This window comes from Lissotriton helveticus (assembly GCF_964261635.1).
Source record: "Lissotriton helveticus chromosome 1_1 unlocalized genomic scaffold, aLisHel1.1 SUPER_1_unloc_12, whole genome shotgun sequence".
Lineage (NCBI taxonomy): Eukaryota > Metazoa > Chordata > Amphibia > Caudata > Salamandridae > Lissotriton > Lissotriton helveticus.
This window is the reverse complement of record NW_027611651.1, coordinates 448512-473026: the sequence shown is the minus strand read 5'-3', so window position 1 is coordinate 473026 and position 24515 is coordinate 448512. Positions and strand designations below refer to the sequence as shown.

At 46.3% G+C, this 24515-nt stretch overlaps 2 protein-coding genes across 2 annotated transcripts in view; both read right to left on the bottom strand.

The window, feature by feature from the left end:
• Positions 1 to 24515, bottom strand: part of LOC144805503 (uncharacterized) — a 1226074-nt gene that overhangs the window by 934114 nt on the left and 267445 nt on the right. The gene's annotated exons all lie outside the window — the stretch shown is intronic.
• On the bottom strand, positions 20207 to 23471 carry LOC144805495 (uncharacterized). The gene has a single exon (XM_078672040.1). It carries the CDS (start codon positions 22920 to 22922, stop codon positions 21516 to 21518), a length of 1407 nt encoding a protein of 468 aa, XP_078528166.1. The 5' UTR covers positions 22923 to 23471; the 3' UTR covers positions 20207 to 21515.

Sequence of the window (24515 nt, the reverse complement as noted above, 5' to 3'; positions counted from 1 at the left end):
CCTGGTCTCGGTGGGGATCCACCGGAAGATCTTCCGTAGCATGCGCAGGGTGTTGAAGCATGACGAGGAGACGGCGTTGACTTGCTTGGTCATGGAGAGGGAGGAGTCCAGGATGAAGCCCAGGTTGCGTGCATGGTCTGTCGGTTTGGGTGCGGTGCCCAGGGCGGGGGGCCACCAGGAGTCGTCCCAGGCGGAGGGCGAGGATCCCAGGATGAGGACTTCCGTCTTGTCCGAGTTCAGCTTCAGGCGGCTGGTCGACATCCACTCGGCTACCTCTTTCATTCCTTCGTGAAGGTTGGCTCTGGCGGCGGCGGGGTTGTTGGTCAGGGAGAGGATCAGCTGGGTATCGTCGGCGTAGGAGATGATGTTGAGGTTGTGTTGGCGTGCGATGGCCGCGAGGGGGCTCATGTAGATGTTGAAGAGGGTTGGGCTCAGCGAGGATCCTTGAGGGACGCCGCAGATGACTTCGGTGGCCTCTGACTTGTACGGTGGTAGACGGACTCTCTGTGTTCTTCCGTCGAGGAAGGAGATGATCCATTCCAGCGCCTTCTCCTGGATTACGACATTGCTGAGGCGCTGCACTAGGGTGCGGTGGCAGACGGTGTCGAAGGCCGCGGAGAGGTCTAGTAGGATGAGGGCTGCTGTTTCTCCGTTGTCCATCAGGGTTCGGATGTCATCGGTGGCAGCGATGAGGGCGGTCTCGGTGCTGTGGTTGGCTCGGAAGCCAGACTGTGAGGGGTCGAGGGATCCGTTCGTCTCGAGGAAGGCGGCCAGCTGCTTGTTGACGGTCTTCTCGATGACTTTGGCTGGGAACGGGAGCAGCGAGATGGGGCGGTAATTCTTGAGTTCGGTGGGGTCCGCTGTTGGTTTCTTGAGTAGAGCGCTGAGTTCGGCATGCTTCCAGCTCTCAGGGAAGGTGGCGGTGGTGAAGGAGGTGTTGATGATGTCCCGCAGGTGGGGTGCGATGACGGCGTCGGCCTTGTTGAAGACGTGGTGAGGGCAGGGGTCGGTCGGAGATCCGGAGTGGATGGAGTTCATCATGCGGACGGTTTCTTCGGTGCAGATCGGAGTCCAGGCGCGGAGGGTGGTGGTGGGGGGCGGTGGTTCGGTCGAGTTGGACGTGGCGTTCGTCGGTTGGGTGTTGAAGCTGTTGTGTATGTCCGCGATCTTGTTGTGGAAGTAGGAGGCGAGGGAGTTGCAGAGTTCTTGCGATGGGGTGATGTCGTTGTTTCCGGCATTGGGGTTGGAGAGCTCTTTCACGATGTTGAAGAGTTCCTTGCTGTTGTGTGCGTTGTTATCCAACCGGTCCTTGAATGCAGTTTTCTTGGTGTCGCGGATCAGTTGGTGATGCTTCCGGGTGGCAAGCTTGAGGGTGGTCATGTTGTCCGGTGTTGGCTCCCTTCTCCAGGCTTTCTCGAGGGCTCGGCAGTTCTTCTTGGAGCTCTTGAGTTCGTCGGTGAACCACGGGGCCTTCTTGCTGCCGGGTCTGCTGGGCGGGGTCCTCAGTGGGGCGAGTTCGTCCGTGCAGTTGCTGATCCACTTCGTGAGGTTGTCGGCGGCCTGGCTGGGGTTCGCTGAGCTGGAGGGAGGGTGCTGGCTTAGGGAAGCGGCGAGCTGGTCGGCTGTGATCTTGCTCCAGCTTCTGCGGGCGACCTGTTGCTGGTGGTGGTGGGTCGTCGTTCTTCTGAAGGTGAAGTGGACGCAGCTGTGGTCCGTCCAGTGGAGTCCTGTGGCGTGGCTGAAGGCGATGTCTTTGCTGGATGAGAAGACGGCGTCGAGTGTGTGTCCGGCGAGGTGGGTGGGGGTGGTCACCAGCTGCTTGAGTCCGAGGTTGGCGAGGTTGTCGAGCAGGGTGGTGGTGTTGCGGTCGTTGTTGTTCTCCAGGTGGAAGTTGAGGTCCCCCAGGAGGATGTAGTCAGCGGAGGGGAGGGCATGCGGGCTGACGAAGTCGGCGATGTCCTCGCTGAATTGGGTGCGTGGTCCCGGGGGTCGGTAGATCAGGGTGCCTCTGAGGGTGGTCTGCGGGTCGGTGTGGATCTGGAAGTGTAGGTGTTCGGCGGTAGTCAGGATGTCGTCGGTGTAGGTCGTGATGCGGATGGTGTCCCTGTGGATGATGGCGATGCCTCCTCCTATCTGGTTGGCGGTGCGGTCCCTCCGGGTGATCTTGTAGCCCTCTGGGATGGCGATGGCGATGTCGGGCGCTGAGGAGGCGTTCATCCAGGTCTCCATGAGGAAGGCAACGTCAGGAGCAGTGGTGTCGATGAGGTTCCAGAGTTCGATGGCGTGTCTGTGGACTGAGCGGGTGTTGAGCAGGATGCACTTGAGGTGGTTGCTGCTGGTGTTCGTCTTGGCGGGTGCTGGTGCGAGGCAGGTCCGGATGCAGGTGAACTTGCAGGAGGTACAGCAGAAGGGTCCGTGGGTGCGTCTCGGGGTGGCTCGGTAGCATCCTGGGAATCGGCCGGTGTTGAGTGCGTTGAGGGTGGCGGCGTCGTACGTCCGGCGGGTGGGCTGGGAACTGCGGGGGCCAGGGGTCCTGGCACTGGGCGCGGTCCAGGCGCGGACGGGCGCAGACGGGCTTACCTTTGGCGCACCTTCGGCGCTCAGTCGGTGCTCCCGCTGCGCGCGTCCGCTGCGCGGTCGCTGAGGGGGCGTCATAAGAAGGGATCCGTGAGGGCGGCTCAGCTGTGAGGCGGGGAGCGCGTTGTCCTATCAGCAGGCGGGGGGGGCGGGGTCACGGCAAAAACCGGCGCGAAAATTGAGTCGGGCGGCCCTAGGGCGGCTGGGGCGCCGGGCTGGATCGGCGAACGAGGCGGGCGGCCCTGCGGCGGCTTGGGCGCCGGGCTGGAATGGCGTCAGCAGGCAGCAGGCAGGCAGCAGGTAGGAGGCAGGCAGCAGGCGGGGAGCGTGGGGGCAACCAGGCCGAGGGCACAGTGGTCGCTCAAGTAAGATGTGTTAGGGGGGAGAGCTAACAAACAGGCTCCCAGTTGGCAGAGGGGGGAGACAGGGTTGTGTGCTCGCACCAACCCTGTTCTGCCTCTTTGTCAACGCACTTATTGCACATCTTACGAAGGTTGAGGACAGTGATGCCCCTAAGTTAGTGAAATCAAAGGTACCCGCTCTGATGTTTGCTGACGATACCCTTTTGCTGTCTAAATCGCAGATGGGTATACAAAGGATATTGGATAGCTTTGAATCATTCTGCAACAGGAGGGGCCTGGTCATTAACACTAACAAAACCAAGTTTATGATAGTCAATCCACTTAACAAAACACGTCCTGACCCCCATTTAAATGGAACAATATTAGAAAGGGTCTCTCTGTTCGATTATCTGGGTGTCACCCTAACAGAAGATATGGAGTGGAAGTCCCAAATAGCCAAAGCTAAGCTTAGGCTAGCGCAGATCACGGGGGGCATAGCTAAAATGGTAAGGGAGTCAACAATTAAACCCATTGGTCCAGCTATTGAGATCTATAGGGCGCAAGCGAGGGGAGCTAAAATATACGGAGCGGAACTCTGGGGTCACTGTTCTTCTGCATCTCTAACAACTGTGGAGAACAGTTTCCTTAGACAAATCCTGGGGCTTCCAACTAGTACCAAGACACAGCACTTAACTAGTGCTCGATTGTCAGGTTATGAGTTGACACTTTTAGCGAGTCATGTGCACATAAAGAGATGCAATACGTTGAATCCAGCCACGTTGTTGCCGATTTCAGTAGAGACAGATGATTCTGAACAGCATGATTGTTTTCTGAGGACAGAGGAAGAAACGAAAGGGAGAGTAGATCTTAGGGATACTCCTCTTACGGAATGTGATGGTACCTTATGGGTGGATGGTTCATGCTTCAAGCTTCCAAATGGTGATACGACTGCGGCATATGCGGTTACGACTTTGCATACGAATGTTGAAGCTGCACGTATCCCACATAATTCAGCCCAAGCAGCAGAGTTGATTGCACTTACGAGAGCGTGTGAGTTATCAAAAGGAAAGAAAGTGACCATATACACCGATAGCCAATATGCGTTTGGTGTGGCCCATAGTTTTGGACGTTTGTGGAGGGAACGTGGGTTCCTCACGTCTCATGGAACGAAGATTCAGAATGGTCAGTTGGCGAATGAGCTACTTGAATCACTTACCTTGCCGTTGCAAGTTGCGATTGTGAAATGCAGTGCACACAAGAAGATTACCGATGACGTTGGTTGCGGTAATGCGTTTGCAGATGAAGTTGCGAAAGATGTGGCGAGGGATGTGATGAGTCGAATGTATGTTTCAGGCCCTACAAGATGGATTGGTGACGTTGGAATGTGTGAGGATACGATAGAAAGTGTGAAGTCTATTCAAGCTGAAGCTACAGAGAAAGAGTTGAGTGTGTGGAGAGAGAGTACGGGTAAATTGGATTCAAATGGTTGTTGGGTTGAGTTGTCAGAGCATCAGCGATGGTTGTTACCCGATGCGTACGTGCTTGCAGTGGTTACGATGGCGCATGGAATGGCTCATATCAGTGTGAAAGGGATTTGTAAGTTGTTGGCTCCAGTATGGCAAAATGCTGGAATTCCTAAGTGTGCAGAGGATGTGGTCAAGAATTGTATGATTTGTCTGATGTACAATCCTGGTAAGGGAACTCCAAATTCAGCTGGTCATTTTGCGCCTCCGACGTATCCTTTTGAGGTTTTGCAATTAGATTTCATTCACATGGAGAGATGCAACAACCTGAAATACGTACTCGTGGTTGTTTGTGCCTTTTCGAGATGGGTAGAGGCATATCCCCTAAAAGATAATACTGCCTTGTCCACAGCTAAAGCCCTTGTCAAGGAGTTTTTCCCTAGATTTGGTTTGCCAAGAATGGTCTGGAGTGATAATGGGAGTGAATTTGTGGGTCAAGTGATAAAGAGAGTGTGTGAAGGGTTGGGAATTCGCCAGAAAATTCATAGTGCAAATCACCCCCAATCAGCTGGTCTAGTTGAGTGCTATAATGGCACTCTCAAATAGAAACTGGCCAAGATACAGGCGAGCTCTGGTCTTAAATGGCCTGATGCTTTGCCATTAGCACTTTTGTCGACAAGGATGACTGTGCATTCTCGGAGTGGGACTTAGTCCCTATGAGATAATTTTTGGTCGCCCGGGAAACATATGGGGAGTGCCGAGGTCGACGAAATTCAGCGAGATTGAACACCCTGTACTGCTTGACTATCTGTATGATTTGACGGCTAAATTGCGTGTTCTAGAAACTACAAAAATAACGGAAGCTTTTAGTCCGACCGATGAAAACTGCAATAATTAATAATAAACGAGCACCCTCCCTAAAGACTTGAGGTATGGAATTTTTACTATATAACGTAGTAGTGTAGAAGGGTTGATGAGATTGTTCAAAATCCTCCCTCATGCCGAAGCTTAAGAGTAAGGATATGTTTCTCCTTTTAGGCAGGTTCATACAGAAAACAAGGTAAAATACCGATAAAATAAACCTGTTCACTTCAGGGTTATAAGTAGACCATTGGAGCAATTTCACATGAGGCTTTTTCACTCAATTTGCATGAAAATGTATTAGCTGATCAAAATCACCGATGAGGTGTATGATGGGATTGTATCTTCACTTGAATTTTGATGATATGAATTCGACTTAATGTTGCCATAATATGATGATGATTTGATGTGCATGTATTCACCATAGAAAATGTGGCACAGGTTTCTTTATGGACCGTGTGGGGCTCTATCCTCTTCTGATTTATGATGAAATATGTACATAATGGTAAGACAGCATTGTTTTGTATTATTTCCAGCCCTGATGAAGCCGATAGGTGTTTATTAACCTCGGCGAAACGCGTTGGTTTGGGATTGGATGTGGACAAAAGAAGAAAAGAAGAAAATCTTCATGAAACTTTCCTGGATGATTTCATAATATTCAATGAACTTAGCTATTTTTAGCTGTTATAAGTGGAGTGCTTCAATTTGTGTGAAATTCTAAAGTGTGCCTAATCATTCTGATTACGCAGGGAGGAGTTGGGTGTTTTCCTCCCCTGATCTTTGTAAGCACCCGTAGTGAACAGTAATTACAGTGGTAAAATATAGGTGTATATTATTTCTTGAGCGCTTTGAAAACTCCTGGAGCACCCAAAGTGTAATCTATTTGCAGTGGAGGGCAGCTCAGAAGGCACTGTATAGATTTTGACAAAATGAGTGACAACAGTGAAAGGGATAAAGTAGCAGCAGAGCTTTTTGAAAACCTGTGTAAGGGTAGTACAGTCACCCAAGCAATGAGAAGCGTGACGCAACCACAAAAAGACATAGGACTACGTGCAAAATTCATCAAATTAGAGAGATTTAAAAAATCTGAGATGTCCAAATGGTGGGACGGAGCTACCTTAAAACAATATGTGAAACTCAATAGGATACCGAGGGGCCTTCGCTCCCAAATTATGCCTACTTTTGATGATCTTGACGATGATCTCTTGGGAGTGTGGGAGAAAGAGCTTACATCTAGCTCAATGAAACTAATGGATATATTGATTGAGAACTCTGTCAGATAAGTGGCAAAGTTTCAAGCTGAGATTGCTCAACTAGAGACAGAGATAATGGATCTCAATCTTCCTGACCCAACCGCAAAAAATTATGAGATACTAAAAGGTGTTTTAAATAACCATCAAAATGACATAAAGCAAAGGAAGGCGCGTAAGCTTAAGCGCGATAAGGTGGATTATACTAGTGGAAGGATTTTCACATTTTCTAAGAAATATGATTATTTGATGCAAGGCGATAAAAATAAGCAGCAGCAACAAACTGTTTCTTTGAGTTCCAGCAGTACTCCTTGAGTAGTATCCCTACTAGTGGAAGTGAGAATGAAGGAGCCTCGGGCTCGACGGTAGGACAAGCTCACCCTTTAGGGAATTCATCGTTCTCTCTAGAAGTAAGCAGAATGAAGAGAGGGAATCGCGAACAGGCGAGACGTCCGGGGCTCCAAAAACAAGAAGAGGAGGGAAAGCAGGCAGGCGCAGTAGGACGGGCAGGAATGAAATTGAGATCTTGGGACAAAAAAGCACAATAATAGAAACCAGTAAGGAGGTGGAGGTGGTGAATTTATCTAGGATTCCTCTGACTAATCATATGACTGACCTACTTACTAAGGGCTTAAGTTTTTGCCCGGTTGAGAAGGGTGATATTTGTGATGTGAAAATTGACTTATTTAAATATATCAGAAGATTGAAGTTGAAAAAGCATTTTGCTTTGAACCCGAAGACCAATAAAAATGTGACTATGCAAATAACTAGCGTTGTGTCTGACTCTTGTACAATAAGCAATATCCAAGATACAGTATCTCTCCTATCAATCACAGAATTGGAGGAGGATCCTGTAACGATGGCTAAAGTATTAGAAGATCTAGAGATTAGGCCGGATTTATCAATATCAAGTGGTCTCAAGAGTAAATCCAAATGGTCACCTAATTTAGCAAGTGGCAGTAGTATTGAGATATTCCATAAGTTAGTGACTTCTGATTTGGATAAACGAACAAAAGGAGCTTTCCCAGGAGGCCATTTAACAGACAATTTGACATGATCAGAAAGAGATGCCTTGAATACTCTAATGAATAATACAGATCTAGTTATCAGAAAAGCTGATAAGGGAGGAAATATAGTATTAATGAACAAGGATGATTATGAGCGTGAAATTTATTTGCAGTTAAGTGATAAAACATGCTATGAGAAGGTAGCTCATAACCCAATATTCTCCCTTAGCAACAAGATAAATATTCATCTAAAACAATGGCATGATACAGGTTTACTGGACAATGACGAATATTTCTTTTTGAGAGTGAATCGTCCGAGATACCCGTGTCTATACACTTTACCAAAAATTCACAAAGGCCTGCCTTTTCCACCAGGGAGGCCAATAGTATCGGGCATAGGAGGACCAACGGAGCGACTTCCACAGTTTGTGGATGTCTTCCTTCAACCGATTATGGTTAACTTGCCCTCTTTCATAAAAGATACACAACATATTTTAAATGTCCTGGGTGATATCAAGTGGGAACCAGGCATGACATTGGTAACCCTGGACGTAGTCTCGTTATATACGAGTATCAGGAATGAATTAGGATTGAAAGCTTTGGACCACTTTTTTTTAAAAAAAAACAGCCACCCATTGGCACCATACACAGATGATTTTGGCTATGACAGAACTAATATTGGACAACAATTATTTTTTGTTTAAAAATGAGTGGTATAAACAAAAACAAGGGGTGGCCATGGGCTCCAAATTTTCTCCAGCGTATGCAAATATCTTTATGGGTTGGCTGGAGGAGAAGGTTGTTTGGGGTCCAGGAGCAAGTGAATGGACCGGATCTATCCTATTTTGGGGAAGGTTCATTGATGACTGTATAATGGTGTGGACTGGATCTAAGCAGTCCTTAAATGAGTTTTATGAATATCTCAACAACAATGATATGAACATTAGATTCACCACCAACGACAGTACAACAAGTATTGTTTTTTTAGACGTGGAACTGTACATAAAAAATGAGTGTATTGAAAGTAGATTGTATCGGAAGTCGACCTCATGTAATACAATTCTGCATGCGAAAAGTGCTCACCGGCCCCACCAGATTAAGGCAATTCCGTTTGGTGAAATGTTAAGAGCAAGGCGGAACTGTAGTGAAGCTCAAAATTTCAATGATTGTATTCGTGATATGGAGACAAGATTCATTAGAAGAGGATATGATAAAAGAAATGTTCTGACAGCTAAACAGAGAGTGATGAATGTGGAAAGAAATATGACATTGAAACCTAAGATGAGAGAGAATAAGGATGAGCAACCGGTTAGACTAATCACTAATTATACCCCCATGAGCAAGCTACTACAGCAGAGTATGATTAAGCACTGGAGTGTCTTAAGAATGGATAAGACGCTTTGTAAATATGTGGGAGGGAGACCTCAGATAACTTACAGAAGAGGGAAGACTCTAGGAACACTATTAAGTCCAAGCTATCCGAGAACCGATCAAACTGAAACTTGGCTAGATGTGCATTCGAAGGGGTTCTTCAAATGTGGACATTGTGGGATGTGTAGACATGCTTAGGACAAGACTAGACATTTTCAGGTATCAAATGGAAAAAGATATGAAATAAGAATGAACATAACCTGTAGTACAAAATATGTAATTTACATTATTGAGTGTAAATGTTTAAAGGTGTATGTGGGCAGCACAATTCGCATGCTGAAAGACAGAATGAGTGAGCACTGGAGAGCGGTGAAGAATAATGACATGCGGTACCCAATAGCAGAACATGTATACACATGTGAAAAGCAGGATCAGAGTAGAAGCTTTAAATTCTATGGAATAGATCATGTATGTAGTGATCCGCGAGGGGGAAACAGAGAACTGAAATTAAGGCGGCAGGAGGCAAGATGGATTATGAAACTGCGGGCTGTGGAGGACGGCCTAAACTTTGATCGGGAGTTGATCGGGAGTTGGAATTCTTTCTAGGAGACTAAGAAGCATAATCTGAACTTTATAAGTTCATTAAATACTCTTATATCTGATGAAAGCCAATAGAGTATTAGAGGTGGTGCTTACTGAGATAGTGGTAGGTCTGTCATGTGAACCGTCTTTGTGGAAACTGCATAAAGAATGCTTAAATGATTTTTAACCTAAGTGAAACACAAACCCCACCTTTAGTTGGGTACCTGGTGAATATCAGGGGCTTACCGAGACAATGTTAGGTTTGTCATGTGGACCGTCTGTATAGAAGGTGAATAAAGAAAGCTCAAATGTTTTTCAACCGGAATGAAATACAAATTACAATTTTAGATGGGGACCTGGTAAATATCGGGGTAAATTCGTACCCTATTTAAAGTGATCCCGATAAATATGAGCTTAAAACTCATGAGCATTGATATTATATTGTGTCTTAATTATTGTGAGTATAAACGGAAAAAGAAACAGGAATTGTTTTGGGTATTTGGGTTATTTCGTGCTTTACCCGGTTACGAGCACAAACGTTAAAGTAAACAATAACCCATGTAGTGATAGATAAACCCCACTCCAAGATGGCGCCCGATATTGTGCAGAGTTAGTCCGCTTTCAATTTTGAGTAATTCAATTTAATGGGTCCGAGCCAGGCTGATGGTGCCGCCTGTACACGGGACGCCAAGACAGCGTGGGAGGTAAGCGCCCGAAAACGAGTGAATGGAGCTCACAAGGGTTAGTTGTAGTAGCGTCGTAGTAATGGTACGTTTTATTTAACAGGGAAAGGTGCAAGTCGAAGTAGGCGGCGGAGTGAAAGCTGGCAGATCTAAACGGAGCAGAAATCTGAGATATTAAAATGTAACTAGGTACAGGGACGCAAAGTCGGTAGTATCAAGGCATTAGTGGCAAAGGAGATGTAGACGTAATTGTGAATCTTTATTTTCAGGAAAAGGTGAAGTTTGGAATGATCTGAAATTTGTAAGGAAGAAAGTGGAATTCATATAATTCTCTTGATATAAGTTCAGGTGAGACTTATAAAAGTTGTACCTGGCAATTGATGTTGATGTTTAGAATAGGCCAACAGAAATGGAGAATATATTGGTTTTGAGACATAGTTATGCCTTATTAATCTAGAAACTACAAAAATAACGGAAGCTTTTAGTCTGACCGATGAAAACTGCAATAATTAATAATAAACGAGCACCCTCCCTAAAGACTTGAGGTATGGAATTTTTACTATATAACGTAGTAGTGTAGAAGTGTTGATGAGATTGTTCAAAATCCTCCCTCATGCCGAAGCTTAAGAGCAAGGATATGTTTCTCCTTTTAGGCAGGTTCATATAGAAGACAAGGTAAAATACCGATAAAATAAACCTGTTCACTTCAGGGTTATAAGTAGACCATTGGAGCAATTTCACATGAGGCTTTTTCACTCAATTTGCATGAAAATGTATTAGCTGATCAAAATCACCGATGAGGTGTATGATGGGATTGTATCTTCACTTGAATTTTGATGATATGAACTCGACTTAATGTTGCCATAATATGATGATGATTTGATGTGCATGTATTCACCATAGAAAATGTGGCACAGGTTTCTTTATGGACCGTGTGGGGCTCTATCCTCTTTTGATTTATGATGAAATATGTACATAATGGTAAGACAGCATTGTTTTGTATTATTTCCAGCCCTGATGAAGCCGATAGGTGTTTATTAACCTCAGCAAAACGCGTTTTTTGGGATTGGATGTGGACAAAAGAATAAAAGAAGAAAATCTTCATGAAACTTTCTTGGATGATTTCATAATATTCAATGAACTTAGCTATTTTTAGCTGTTATAAGTGGAGTGCTTCAATTTGTGTGAAATTGCGTGTTTTACACCAACAGGTTCACGATACATTGCCTCAGGCGTCTGACGATCCAGGACATGTCATCGATCCTGGCTCATGGGTGTTGATCAAGAATTTCCAGCGAACGAAAAACAATCAGCCCCGCTGGATTAGCCCCTACTTGGTCCTGTTATCTACACGATCTGCAGTGCGAGTGCAAGGAAAAAAGAACTGGATCCACGGCGTACATTGTAAGAGGGTTCCTTTGCCTCGGCCGTACGACCGGTGGGTCCAGGAGGGTATTCCTGATTCTGAAACTGAGACTGTGCCTCGTTTTCTGCCTTTTAGCGATGCACGTTTGAAGGGGACAAGTTCTGAGCGTGAAAGCGACGATCTTTTGCAAGGAGCTGTGCCACCGTCAGTTTGATTGGACACTACCGAGCCTGAACTCTTGTTCTGTGACCAGACATTGCCTTGAGAAAGGCCGCTATAATTTACGACCAAGAATCATGGGACAAATGAAATGAAATTCTTTTCTTTGCTATTTTTGAAAGTCCAGCTCTCCCATCTGAGAAACTGTTTTGACTGATTTTTGTTTTTCGAGCTGCCATCTGGATTCAGCTGTAGGGTCGCGGCGTCAAGTCCTTGGAGTGCAAGCCGAAGACACAAGGTCGACGGTTCTGGTTGGTCCTTGGGCGTTCCCTGGACTGACAGACGCATTCCTTAGCACGGAGCACCCTACCTCCGCGAGCAGCACGGTTAGAGGATGGAGTTTTTCAAGATGGAGAGACCTGACGAAGAAATAAGTTTTAAGAGCAAAATGTGTCGAATTATGAGTAGAAAATGTTTTTTAATATTATGTCTTTTTATGTTACTTAGCTTAATGATGTTTTTGATGGGATATATTATATTCTCTTTCCAAGTGACGTTTGCACCTACTACACAACCCATACCTCCTGCTACCGTTTCTTCGCATTCTTTTCATCCTCTGCCTGAACATGAATCCATAAGAAGATTGGAATTTGTTAATAACTCCTTTGTTCAGCTTCTGCACCAACACCAATTAGTAGTGAACACAACTAACTGTTGGTTGTGTGGTCTTATGCCTCATACTACTGATAAAGGTATTCCTTACCTGGTCCTGCCATTCAGCTACAATGGTTCTGTGTGGGCATACAGAACGATGTTCATTTATGCTCGTGAAGTTTACCCCCTACGTTCTGTGAAGGATAATCCAAAGAATAGTGCTCTAGTTAAGGGTATAGTCGACATGATTAGAGGAGCTAGTTCCTATGAGACTATCCCGAAAGATGAGACACTAGCGTATATTGGATGGAACGTGACCAGATATGGAGCGAGTCTGAGTGAGAAACAGCGAGCGAAAAGATCCTCTCCGATTTGGATTGTACGCCATCAGGGTCATCTATGTCTGCAAGGTAATGGAAAGAATCCGAGAGCTCAGTTAGGGAAGAGTATCTGCACTGAGACGTATGTTTTTGCGTCCCAGACTTCCCCATCATTTCTAGCAGCTAAGGGTACCTATTTTGTCTGTTATGACAGAGCGTACACATGGTTGCCCCTGATTTCTCGGGCACATGTTTTGTCTCGTTCCTGTTGCCTCCCACCCACATAGCTGCGGCAGATTACCACAAGACAAGAGTTGTTAGAGGTGTCTTCAGTAAGGAAGATACTGCAGGACAAGAATTAGGAGATTTCTTGAAGGGTTTTCTGCCATTTTGGGGACCTATGGTTAACAGCAGGAACATACGGCAATTGACGAGAGTGGTTGAGTCCACCGTAGTTGAAACCGCCGGTGCCCTTATTAACTTGACTGCTGAGCTCCAGTCGGATCGCCTTATGACCTTCAGAACAGAGTTGCGTTAGATGTCATACTTGCAGATAGAGGAGGGGTAAGCAAATTGATCCAATCGAGCTGCTGTGTTTTCATTCCAGACAATGCTCCGACAGTGTACCAGGCCATATCCAAACTACATAAGATCTCCGAATCTATACACGTGGATAAAGGAGATTGGTCGTTGATGGGATGGTTCTGGGAACTGTTATCCACGTGGGGATGGAAGATTCTGATGGTCATTGGGATGATCTTAGCAATTCTTTTCCTGTTCTGTCTTTGTGTACAGTGTGCTCCTGCTATATGTGGCCTGTGTGCTACATCGTGTGTAAGGAGACCTGCATCAGAAGACGTGCTAAGTAATAGGATGATGCTACAGCAACATCTTGATGATCTGATGAGTATAGACTTGGATTCAGACTGACGTGAGTTTAGGTGATTGCCTATGTAAGGGCAAAAGGAGGGACTGAGGTTCCGTGAATCCGTTTCATAAAGATCGTCGTATCGTGACGATTTTGGTATCAGCAGACCGAAAATGGCGAGTATAATATGTACAAGTGTTTTCGTCATGTTCGAGTGACGAGATCATCATGGAATCAGGGATTTCGTTCTGAACCCTCGGGTTCCATTTTGTGTATGGCAGCCATTTTGTGGTTGCCCTCACATAGGCCGATGACCACGGCCGAACAAGTCTTTTAGCACACGTACACTTTAGCGGACTTCTGAATGACCCGAGCGAAGGGACCCTCCTGCCTGAAGGCAAACCTGTTAGGCCAGTTCTTTTCCCAGTAGCTGATCAAGATTAAGCATCAAGGCACAGGACATCATAAACCTTTATTGCACACAACTATGTCTTATCTTACTCAAACCTGTCTCTGCTCCTTTCTTTATGGTCCGTTTACGATGAGGAGGTGCCCGGTTTTATTATGGGTTTGATCGACCTGTCTGATGAAGAATGTTGGGTTCGACCAATAATTGATGGTGGGCTGGACAATGAAATGTGGGTTTGCCATGCAATGCTTTTTGTCGTGTACACATGGGATTGGTCAACTGTAAATAAGGAATGTTTGCCTGAAGCACAATATTTGGTATAAAAGGGATGACTTGCTTTGTAACAAAGAGCAGTCTCCTGAGAACTCATACCGTGCTGACTTCTAGGACTTCTGTTACTGGCTGCAGCCAATAAATTTGATCTCTGACGTCACCAAGAAGTATCCCGTGTCTCTGTATGCCAAGACAGGTGGACTCGGAGACTTCGGGCGTTTTCCCTGGCGCCGCTGGGTCTTAAATAACCCGGTTCTTCAGGAGGCTTTCAGAATTTTGAAGTATGACACCTCCAAGCCCATTGTTTTTGCTGTTTCCCGATTCCTAAACGCAAAGTGGCGGAGGAGGTGGGTTTTCTTAAAAAAAGGAAAAACAAACTAAACTCAGTTTACAGTCCTAATAAAAATGTCCAGCGTATGCTTATCTTATTATGGGCTAACGGGATGCAACTATTTTAATATTTGAATGTTTTTTACTGTACATAGATTTAATTTTTTAGTTTTAAGTATTTATTAGGGAAATATTGCTGCTACCCAATGTTTACATTCTCAGTTAAACAACAGCAGTTGACTTGTAAATTGACATTACTGGTTCAAAATTCTGTATATGTTACTCCCCTTGTCCTAATAACATTGTACTGCCTGTTAGAATTACTAAGCCCACTCTTTTCCTTGGCAACCTAACACCTTTGGAATGGATGTCTATGTATCATGGTATGTTCTATACTTAATGCCAGTTCTTTCATATGTGTATTCTTTTATGGTCCTAGTGACCGAAATAAAGGTTTTTGAACTGAACTGGAAGGGAGACCAAAGCCAATGGTGCCAGGCCTAACAACTATGCATCAATTTACAAATATACATAAGCTGTTGTAATTACTTTGTGACATTCCGTAACATCTCCACCCCTCCCGCAGGGGGGTGGGTCTAGTACCACCACTCCCATGTATGCATCTTACCCCCAAATGCAGTTAGTTGAATCTTATCTGGAGCGAGGGCTCTGCGCACTGGTATCATCCCAGCTGCGACCCACCCCGTTAGCTCAACAAGCATTTAAAATAGGTTTAACTGCCTTGGTGACACACAACCCTGACGGAGCATTTCCTACTGACCATGAAGTATACACCTCTACATCTTAAGGGCTACCAGTCTGGGTTCTTCACCAAAGCGTAGCAGCAAGAACACATGTTTAAGCATCACTTTTAAATGACAGTACTCATCACTTTTCTTGGACGTTAGAATGTGTTGGAATTACAGCTCCTAAAGGCATCTTAGATTAAATCACAGGATTAAGCATATACAGCCAGACACCCTAACAGGAATGCCTGGCAACATAACCCCACTTTGCTTATGACATCGCCATGACATCACCAAACACATACTTGACATTACACATGTGACCTTCAGTCCCTCTGAAAGAAATTACTAACATTAGTAAATGCACTACAGGTGCAATTACACCTCTTCACCTCCAGGGGATGCCCTTCTCCAGACATCCCCCCCACTCAGCATTTCACACCTTGAGGCAGTCCCTAAAGCTCCCCCAGCTGAAGAACAAAAGTTCCAGCCATGGGGTTGCAGATGACTCCTTGCTGAGCCCTTGAGGGGTTATTCTTCTTAGTCCCCATGAGACTTAGGTGGGAACATCTCTTTGTGCAGGATGGAGACTGCACTTCTCCAGCAGTTCCCCCTGCACCTTTGCACACGTCCTCCTGGGGCCACAAGTAGAGCAAATGCGGTTTGCCCTTGCAGGCCAGTCCTGGCCTGCAAGGCATTATGGGCACTCTTGAATATCATAGTAGTGGCTCACCCACTGCTCCGGGGAGAGCTGCGATATGGGCCTCAGGCCGAGTCCGTGCTGGGTTGGAGGGTCCGGACCCCCAGGTGAGTGTTACGGTTCAGGGAGCCCCCCCCCCGGCCGATCTGTGCATTTTCAGGGGCCCGGTCCCACTGGGCACCGTGCACACCTCTCGCTCCATTCGAGGTCCCGGTCCCACCCGGGACCCCTCATGCCTTCCCGTTGGAGGGGAGCCCAGGGAGACCACCCTGGCTGCCCCCACCAGCTCCCCGCACGGCCAGCACCCTCACTTGCTACCATGGGAGCTGGCACCACATTTCTGGTCTGCCCGATCCTGCAGGTAGGCCAGAAGACTCGCTCTGGCCCGGTCAGTCCTCGGGGGAGTGCGGCTGCACTCTCCCGGCCTCCTCCTTCTCTCCGGAGCCCAGGGATGGGGTCCCGGGCTCCCGAACCAGCTTCAAGGGGAGCGCCGGGGGCCAGGGTGGGCTCCTGGTACCCCACGAGCACCACTTCCTCATCTTCTGGGCATATTTTCTTAGGGACCGAGATGGCTCTCCCTGATTTTCGTCTTCGTGGGGGAGTGGGGGGGGCAACTGCGCTCCCCAACTCTTCCTCCACACACGGTGCCCGGAGTTGGGATCCAGGGCCCCTCTCCCTCACACATCTTCATGGGGAGCACGACGGCACTCCCCGGCTTCATGTTCAGCAGGGGCCAGGGTGGGCTCCTGGCACCCCACGGGGGTACCTTCATAGGGTGTGCGACGGTGCACCCCAACTTCACTTCGTTGGGGGGCATCCCCCAGGACCTGACCCTCCTCGGGGGCATCTTCTGGACCGGAGGCGGAGCCCCATGCGCTTTGTCGGCGGTCATGGCAGAGATCAAAAGTCGCCTACCTTTTGAGGGGATATCTTAGCCCCAGGGGTCAGATCTTAGTGATCTTGGCCTCTTCTTGCTCCTGGTGGCGCACCCCAGCCAGTGGGAGCACTTTCCTTCCCACTCCTGGTCTCCAAGAGGGTGGAATCAGCAGGGAGCTGTCTTCACTGGCTCCCTGCAGCCTTTTGCCTGGATCTCCTCCTGGGCCACTCTTCTCACTGCTCAGAGGCCCCTGCTTCTGTGCACTGGGCCTGGTCTCTTCTTCTGGCACTGTTCAGGATCCTGGTACAGTCAGGGGGTTCCTCCTTCCAAAAACCCATTGCGCCCGGCTCCAACACTCTCTGCCTCAGCAGACCACACCCCAGAGAGAGCTTCTCTTCCTGTGCAAACACTTTTAAAGAATTGGGGAGGGGGCTGTCGGGAAGTCTCTGTTTGCCCTATCACACAGCAACACATCACTTCTCTGCCCCTTCCTTCCTGCCCAGGCCTCTGGGTTTGTTCAAAATGGCGTCATCCAGGGTCTCCTGGCACATGGTCGCTGAGAGCCCCTTCCCCCAGGCTTCCTTCCCTCCAGAGCGGCCTGGTACCAGGTACCAGCTGTCAGCTACTGATGGATGAGCCTGTAGCTCCACCCACCTTCTCTTTTTGGGGTGGAGGCCCTCGCCCTTAGCCTGGCAGAGTTAGCCCCCAGCCAGGCCCTGGTTATGAGCTGACTCAGAGAAATATAAAATTTCTGGATGACCCAGAAGCAATACAAATATGACTTTGGAATACTTCTCACACAAGTTACAGTGGACTTTAGTGCGTGTCTGAAATTTGTAGGTCTTAGGAAAGTGTCACTAGCCCATGGGCTCCACACTCCCATAGCAGATTAATGAAGTGAAAACAGTAAAACACACTGACTTTCCCTGGCATGTTTCTTCCCAGTATATAAAGCCTATTCCATATCACCACCCAATTCTGCATAAGTCCTGCCACACCATTCACTTTGTAGCTGCTCCTGGACTGTGCACGCCAGGAATCTCCTCTGTGCAGCCCGTAAACGTGTGCACAAGCAAGTACACTTGTGTCTGCATGTAATCAGCCTGGTGCCCCTTGGTCAAGCTAGGGAGACACTAGTAAAACCCACATGCAGTCTCTTTCAGCATGAGTTCACTGTGTCTGTGAGTTAGTAGTGGCTCACCCACTGCTCCGGGGAGAGCTGCGATATGGGCCTCAGGCCGAGTCCGTGCTGGGTTGGAGGGTCCGGACCCCCAGGTGAGTGTTACGGCTCAGGGAGCCCCCCCCCCCGCCCGATCTGTGCATTTTCAGGGGCCCGGTCCCACTGGGCACCGTGCACACCTCTCGCTCCATTCGAGGTCCCGGTCCCACCCGGGACCCCTCATGCCTTCCCGTTGGAGGGGAGCCCAGGGAGACCACCCTGGCTGCCCCCACCAGCTCCCCGCACGGCCAGCACCCTCACTTGCTACCATGGGAGCTGGCACCACATTTCTGGTCTACTTGCTCTCCCACAGTAAAAGCTCAACAAATAGGTGCTCAAAAAGCAAAAAATCCAGGCGGCCCAGAGTGTCAGAACCACCTTCTAAGAGAAGCTATGATATTGGTCCTGCCTAAGCCCAACAGGGACCCCCTGCAGCTACGCTCCTACTGGCCACGGTACACCGACCACAAGATTCGCAGGAAGTTCCTTGCAAACAGGTTGCTCCCCTGCCTCTCTACATTGGCACCAAGACCAGAATGGTTTTGTACCTGGGAGAAAAACATGTCTAAACCTATGGCGCCTCTCCGGCTGATGGAAGAGAATCTTCATGAATTTGCCTCCATAAACAGCACTCTCACTAGATATAGAGAAGGCCTTCGACACCCTGGGGTAGTTTTACTTAACGAAAGTGCTGATGTGCATGAAACTAGGCCCAGAAATACTGCACTGGATAAATCTCCTCTACACTAACCCCCCTGGCCCGCATCCGGACAGGCAGAGATCTCAGTTTCTTTTGAAGCATGCAGCAAAGATGCCCGCTGTTGATTACTTTTGCCCTAGCCATGGATCTGTTTGCTGCCTTGTTTCGTTCACAGGACCCAGCAATCAGTATACCGAGTGAGCCAAATTGAGAGGCCATATCACTGTATGCTGATGATGCATTTGTGTACCTCAGGAGCGTCCATTCGTATCTACCACAGGTGATGGATGTTCTAGACGATTTTGGTAGGGCTTCTAGACTAAGGCTAAATTGGACCAAATCTAGCTTATATCCCATGCGCCAACTCACAACTTAGAACAGGAAGTGCTGCCCCAATTAGCACTGGGGTGGCACCATGACATCTTCAGGTATTAAGCGATGAACTTACCACACCGACAAAGAACGTATACAGGGCAACTTAGGTGATGTCCAAGGTTTGCAGTTCAATGTCATTTTGGGGCTCCCTGCAACTATCGACCCATGGGTAGAGTGGAAGTTGCAAAAATGCTGTTAATACATTTATACTGCTTCTCGACCCCTCTAGTTTACCTGCCTCTGCGCTTCTTCAGGAAATTGGACTCTTTTTCTATTCTTACGGACTTAATCTGGGGAGCGGTCCATACTATACTCTACCTTGGAACGGGATGGGGGATGTACATTTAAAAGACTAATAAAGAACTACAAACTACTGTGAGACTCAGAAGACGATTATTTCTCATTACAGCCCTTGTTTGTGATCTTGTTACAGTTCTCACATTATCACCTACAATAGAAGAAATGGGGGCCTGGGGTGTCTAATCACAGAAACTCATTAACATATAAAGGGGGGTGAAAGCCTGTTCACAATGCACAACACAACTTGTTTATAAAAAAGTTTGTACATTGCACAGGGAGTGTGATTCAGGTAACAGTGTGAGTAGTGTATGACAGGAGCGAGCAGTCTTAGTTGCTGAGACATGAATCTCTGACGGGTGCATCTTTAGCTCTATAAACTGTTTGAGAGAGGGTGGTAGTCTCAAATTCTGGGGGCACAGATGCCAACAGCTTCCCTCAATCTTTAATTTTTGCATCTACAGGTGGTGCAGATGCCACCTAAGAGAATAACCTTTCCAGCTAGGTAGTGTGCTTTCTGGAGTCAGCCTGCTTTGCTTTTCCCAAACTTTGGTCATCAAAGGTAAATGTGTCTTCTACTAAAGTGTTCTTAGCTCGCTTTTGGTAACGTGGCTTGAGCAGTGTGGCCTAAGGCGCGCTCGAAGGTAAAGCAAAACAGTGGAAGTCACACATTTCAATACAGTTTATTAAAAATAGACAAGGAACTTAAAGATTCAAACCAAGTGTAGATCAAAAAGAATATTTAATAATTATTCTGAAGCAAAATCTAAAGGTGGGCTGTGATTTAAGCATTGTTAATTAGCAAAAACAACTGTCAAAACCAAACAAAAAGGTAAATGAATAAAAAACAAGCAGTTCCACTGAATCAATCAGGAAGTCACCTACAAAATTGTAGCTGACTTTGGTAGCTATGCTCGAGAGGACAAAGATAAGTTTAGTCTCTTTTGATGATTAACACTAGAATTTGATGCAAGGTTTTTGGATGAATCAGTCTCAGAAGGTGACGAGCTGCACAGAAGTGGCTTGAAGTGCAAAATTCCCACAGAGTAGAGTTGGGCTAGCAAGTTGAACCTGAATCCACAGCCATCAAAATGTGGGAAACTTCAAGCAGTTACAACAGCTGCAAAGTCATCGGAGCTTCCAAGTTATGGAGATGGTTCAAGGTTGATGATAAGAGCCAAAGCATGGAACGTGGCAGGCCAGAGGCATGGTTAAGGGGATAGCAGGTTCCATTTGAAACAAAAAGAAGATGGAAAGAGGCCACTCGTGTAGATCTTTGTAATACGAGGCTTTTTGGAACAGAAGTCATTAGGACTGTTTAGGGTGGGGCCAAGAATGGTTTGCATATGGCTGGCCTCGTCTGTAGTTACACAAAGACTGGAGAATGATGTGGCGGGATGTTGCAGAGATTAACTACCAGTCCATCCATCACCTTTAGTTTTTCACAATGATCACCCCTACGTGGTACAGACATGGACAGATGTTGGTTCCATAGAGAGCTACGATAAAGGGACTCCTGCTGCAGCCCCCTGGTGAGGCTCATTAAGGCTGGAAACAGTTTGAGGTTACATGCATTCCTGATCCTAGCAGCGTGGCTTCAAAGTTCAGGATCAAATGGACTTTGTGGGTCAGAGCCATGGCTTATAAACGCTCAGCGAACACAACACACTGAATGGAATGAGGCCACAAATAGTTACAAAAGAATGAGGTTAATTCAAGCATTTCCATCCCTCGCTGTGTTCTTTTCTCAGTAGACAGTTTGTTGGACAATCAATGGAGCGGTGTCTTTGTGGCTGCTTCATGTAAATGTTTGCGATGCTGAATGCTCCTCCTCGGGGTTGACACTGAGCACCTTTTATTCTCCCACATTGTCTCTCCTATGTGGAAAGGTTCCATTTACAACTGAAGTTTTTGTCACATTGAGAGCACGGGTCATTTTCTTTCACGTTGTGGGTTCTCTCTTGTTGAATGAAACTGAATCTCCAGCAGACCCTTCCCTGGCATTTAGAACAATGATGAGGTTTTTTTCCAGGTAAGTTCTCGCAGGTTGAGTGAGACCAGATTTCTGACTGAAACGTTTCCAGCATTCAGAGAGCTAATAAGGGTTGTTCCCCAGTGTGAGTTCTCTCATGTGTAGTGAGAGTTGTTTTCAATCTGAAGCTTTTGTGGCATTCAGGGCACTGATACGGTTTTTGTCCAGTGTGGGTCCTTTCATGTACAGTAAGGCTGGATTTCTGACTGAAGCGTTTCAAGCATTCAGAGCACTGATAAGGTCTTTCCCCAGTGTGAGTTCTCTCATGTCTAGTGAGAGTTGTTTTCAATCTGAAGCTTTTGTGGCATTCAGGGCACTGATACGGTTTATACCCAGTGTGGGTTCTTTCATGCACAGTAAGGTTGGATTTCCGACTGAAGCGTTTCAAGCATTCAGAGCACTGATAAGGTCTTTCCCCAGTGTGAGTTCTCTCATGTCTAGTGAGACTTATTGTATGACTGAAGCTTTTCTGGCATTCAGAGCACTGATACGGTTTATACCCAGTGTGGGTCCTTTCATGTACAGTAAGGCTGGATTTCCGACTGAAGCGTTTCAAGCATTCAGAGCACTGATAAGGTCTTTCCCCAGTGTGAGTTCTCTCATGTCTAGTGAGAGCCTTTTTCAGACTGAAGCTTTTCTGACATTCAGAACACTGATACTGTTTGAGCCCAGTATGGATTCTCTGATGTCGAGTTAAACTGGATTTGCCATAGAAACTTTTTTGGCATTCAGAGCACTGATACGGTTTATACCCAGTGTGGGTTCTTTCATGCACAGTAAGGTTGGATTTCCGACTGAAGCGTTTCAAGCATTCAGAGCACGGATAAGGTCTTTCCCCAGTGTGAGTTCTCTCATGTCTAGTGAGAGTCTGTTTCGGACTGAAGCTTTTCTGACATTCAGAACACTGATACTGTTTGAGCCCAGTATGGATTCTCTGATGTTGAGTTAAACTGGATTTGCCATAGAAACTTTTTTGGCATTCAGAGCACTGATACAGTTTATGCCCAGTGTGGGTCATTTCATGTACAGTAAGGTTGGATTTCTGACTGCAACTTTTCCAGCATTCAGAGCACTGATAAGGTTTTTGTCCAGTATGAGCTCTCTCGTGTTGAGAGAGATCTGATTTACTACTGAAGCTTTTACAGCATTCAGAGCACGGATATGGTTTATACCCAGTGTGGGTCCTTTCATGTACAGTAAGGCTGTATTTATGACTGAAGCTTTTCCAGCATTCAGAGCACTGATATGGTTTATGCCCAGTGTGGGCTCTTTCATGTACCGTAAGGTTGGATTTGCGACTGAAGCCTTTCTGGCATTCGGGACACTGATAGGGTTTTCGGACAGCGCTAGTTTTCTCATGTTTAGTAAGGTGGGATTGATAACTAAAGCTGTTTTCACAGTCATTGCTCTTATTCGAGTTGTTTGTTTCTCCAAGTTGGGTTTGTTCCTGGATACATGTCATCTTAAGACTGAATCTGATGCCAGTGTCTGTACTTGTTTATGTCACCACTCAGCATTAACTAAACTATGCTGCAGATGCTCTTCTTCACATTTATATTTAACTAATTATAGTTTTTTCCTGGAGATCATTTTCCTACCTTTAAAGGCACTGATCTAACTTGTCTTATTAACTTTCACTGAGGAGCCCCTTGTATTGATTAAGAGGCCTCTCATGGATTCATTATCTCCAAGTTATGCCCGGGTGAATTTTCCCAAGTTTAATTAGTCTTATTTAGTGATTCTATTTGATCACATTTGATTTAGGAGTTTTAAAAGCACTGATTAGGTCTTTGGGCTTTAGTGTTTGCCTGGTAGGTATGTTTTTTCATACAAGTAATGACAGATGATTAGGGCATGCCAGGGTGGTTTATGAATTATCAATAGTGTAACACTGGCCCCTTTTATACTTTCTGTGCCAGAATATGCTTTTTTGCTCAGTGGCTAAGACAGGTACATGATCCACTTTGAAGGTACAAGACACTTTGAAACCACTCGGATCAACCCAAGAGCCAGAGCTGGTGAGGAAAATCTTCCTATATTGGAAATGATAATCCAGCATCTTTGCTGTAACGACATCTGAGAAAGAGTATTTACAATGACTTTCTTTTAAATAATCTTTTCTCTCCTCTCATCTCCAGGAGACGGAGACAAAGATTGCGCTTGTAAACCGAGGATATAAGTCTTTTTGACAGTTCTGTCACATTACAACAGGTCTACGGATGCTGATCTGTTGGGGAGGGTTTTGGTCTCCAAAGTATTTTTCTCATAAACCATCAAACAGAATTTACAACACTGAGTTTTCTCAAGTGCACTGTGTGGGGATCAATTGTGGCCAATGTTCTCCTCAATCTCAGTTACTGGCACCTGGTAAACATTGATGGTCCTTTTACTTTAGGGATTTGACAACTTTCACATTCACCAGTTTCTTCTACTCCAACATCCTCACCATTCCTGGTACATAGAATGTGTTTCTTCTCAAGAGCTCTAGAATGTTTTAACTTTCCTTGAAATAATCCTTTTCGTTGTGTTTCACTAAATTTAAACCTTCCTTTTTCTGTTCATGCTTCAGTCACCTGTAGAAATGGAGTCAGATATTGTAAATGAAAACAAAGAAAAAATATTTATGACCTTATACTTTGCACAAAGAAAGTATGGACAAAAAGAAGCTAGGAAATCAGTTGAGTAGCATTTCTGATAGTGGTTAAACAGCTTTGGGACACTGTGTAGATCGGGAGCTTTAGATCACTGGAACTCATGGATGTGAGAGCAAACGTAAATAATATTTAAGAAAGAAACACATATATTGTGACACAGATTCTCAGCCAACACTATCAATTTACAATTTCTGTGTCAAAGGCTGGCATCATAATGAGATATTTGTAATACTTTTAATGAATAATCAGATGTTATTTACTCCCCTGCCCACCTAGACTGTTAATCTATTCCTTTTTCCAGTGATCTAGGAAAGGACATTTTATTGTACAAAGGAATTCACCTTGTAATCACTGCTTTAAATGCCACTGTAGACTGACGCTGTGAATGAGTGAATGAGCTT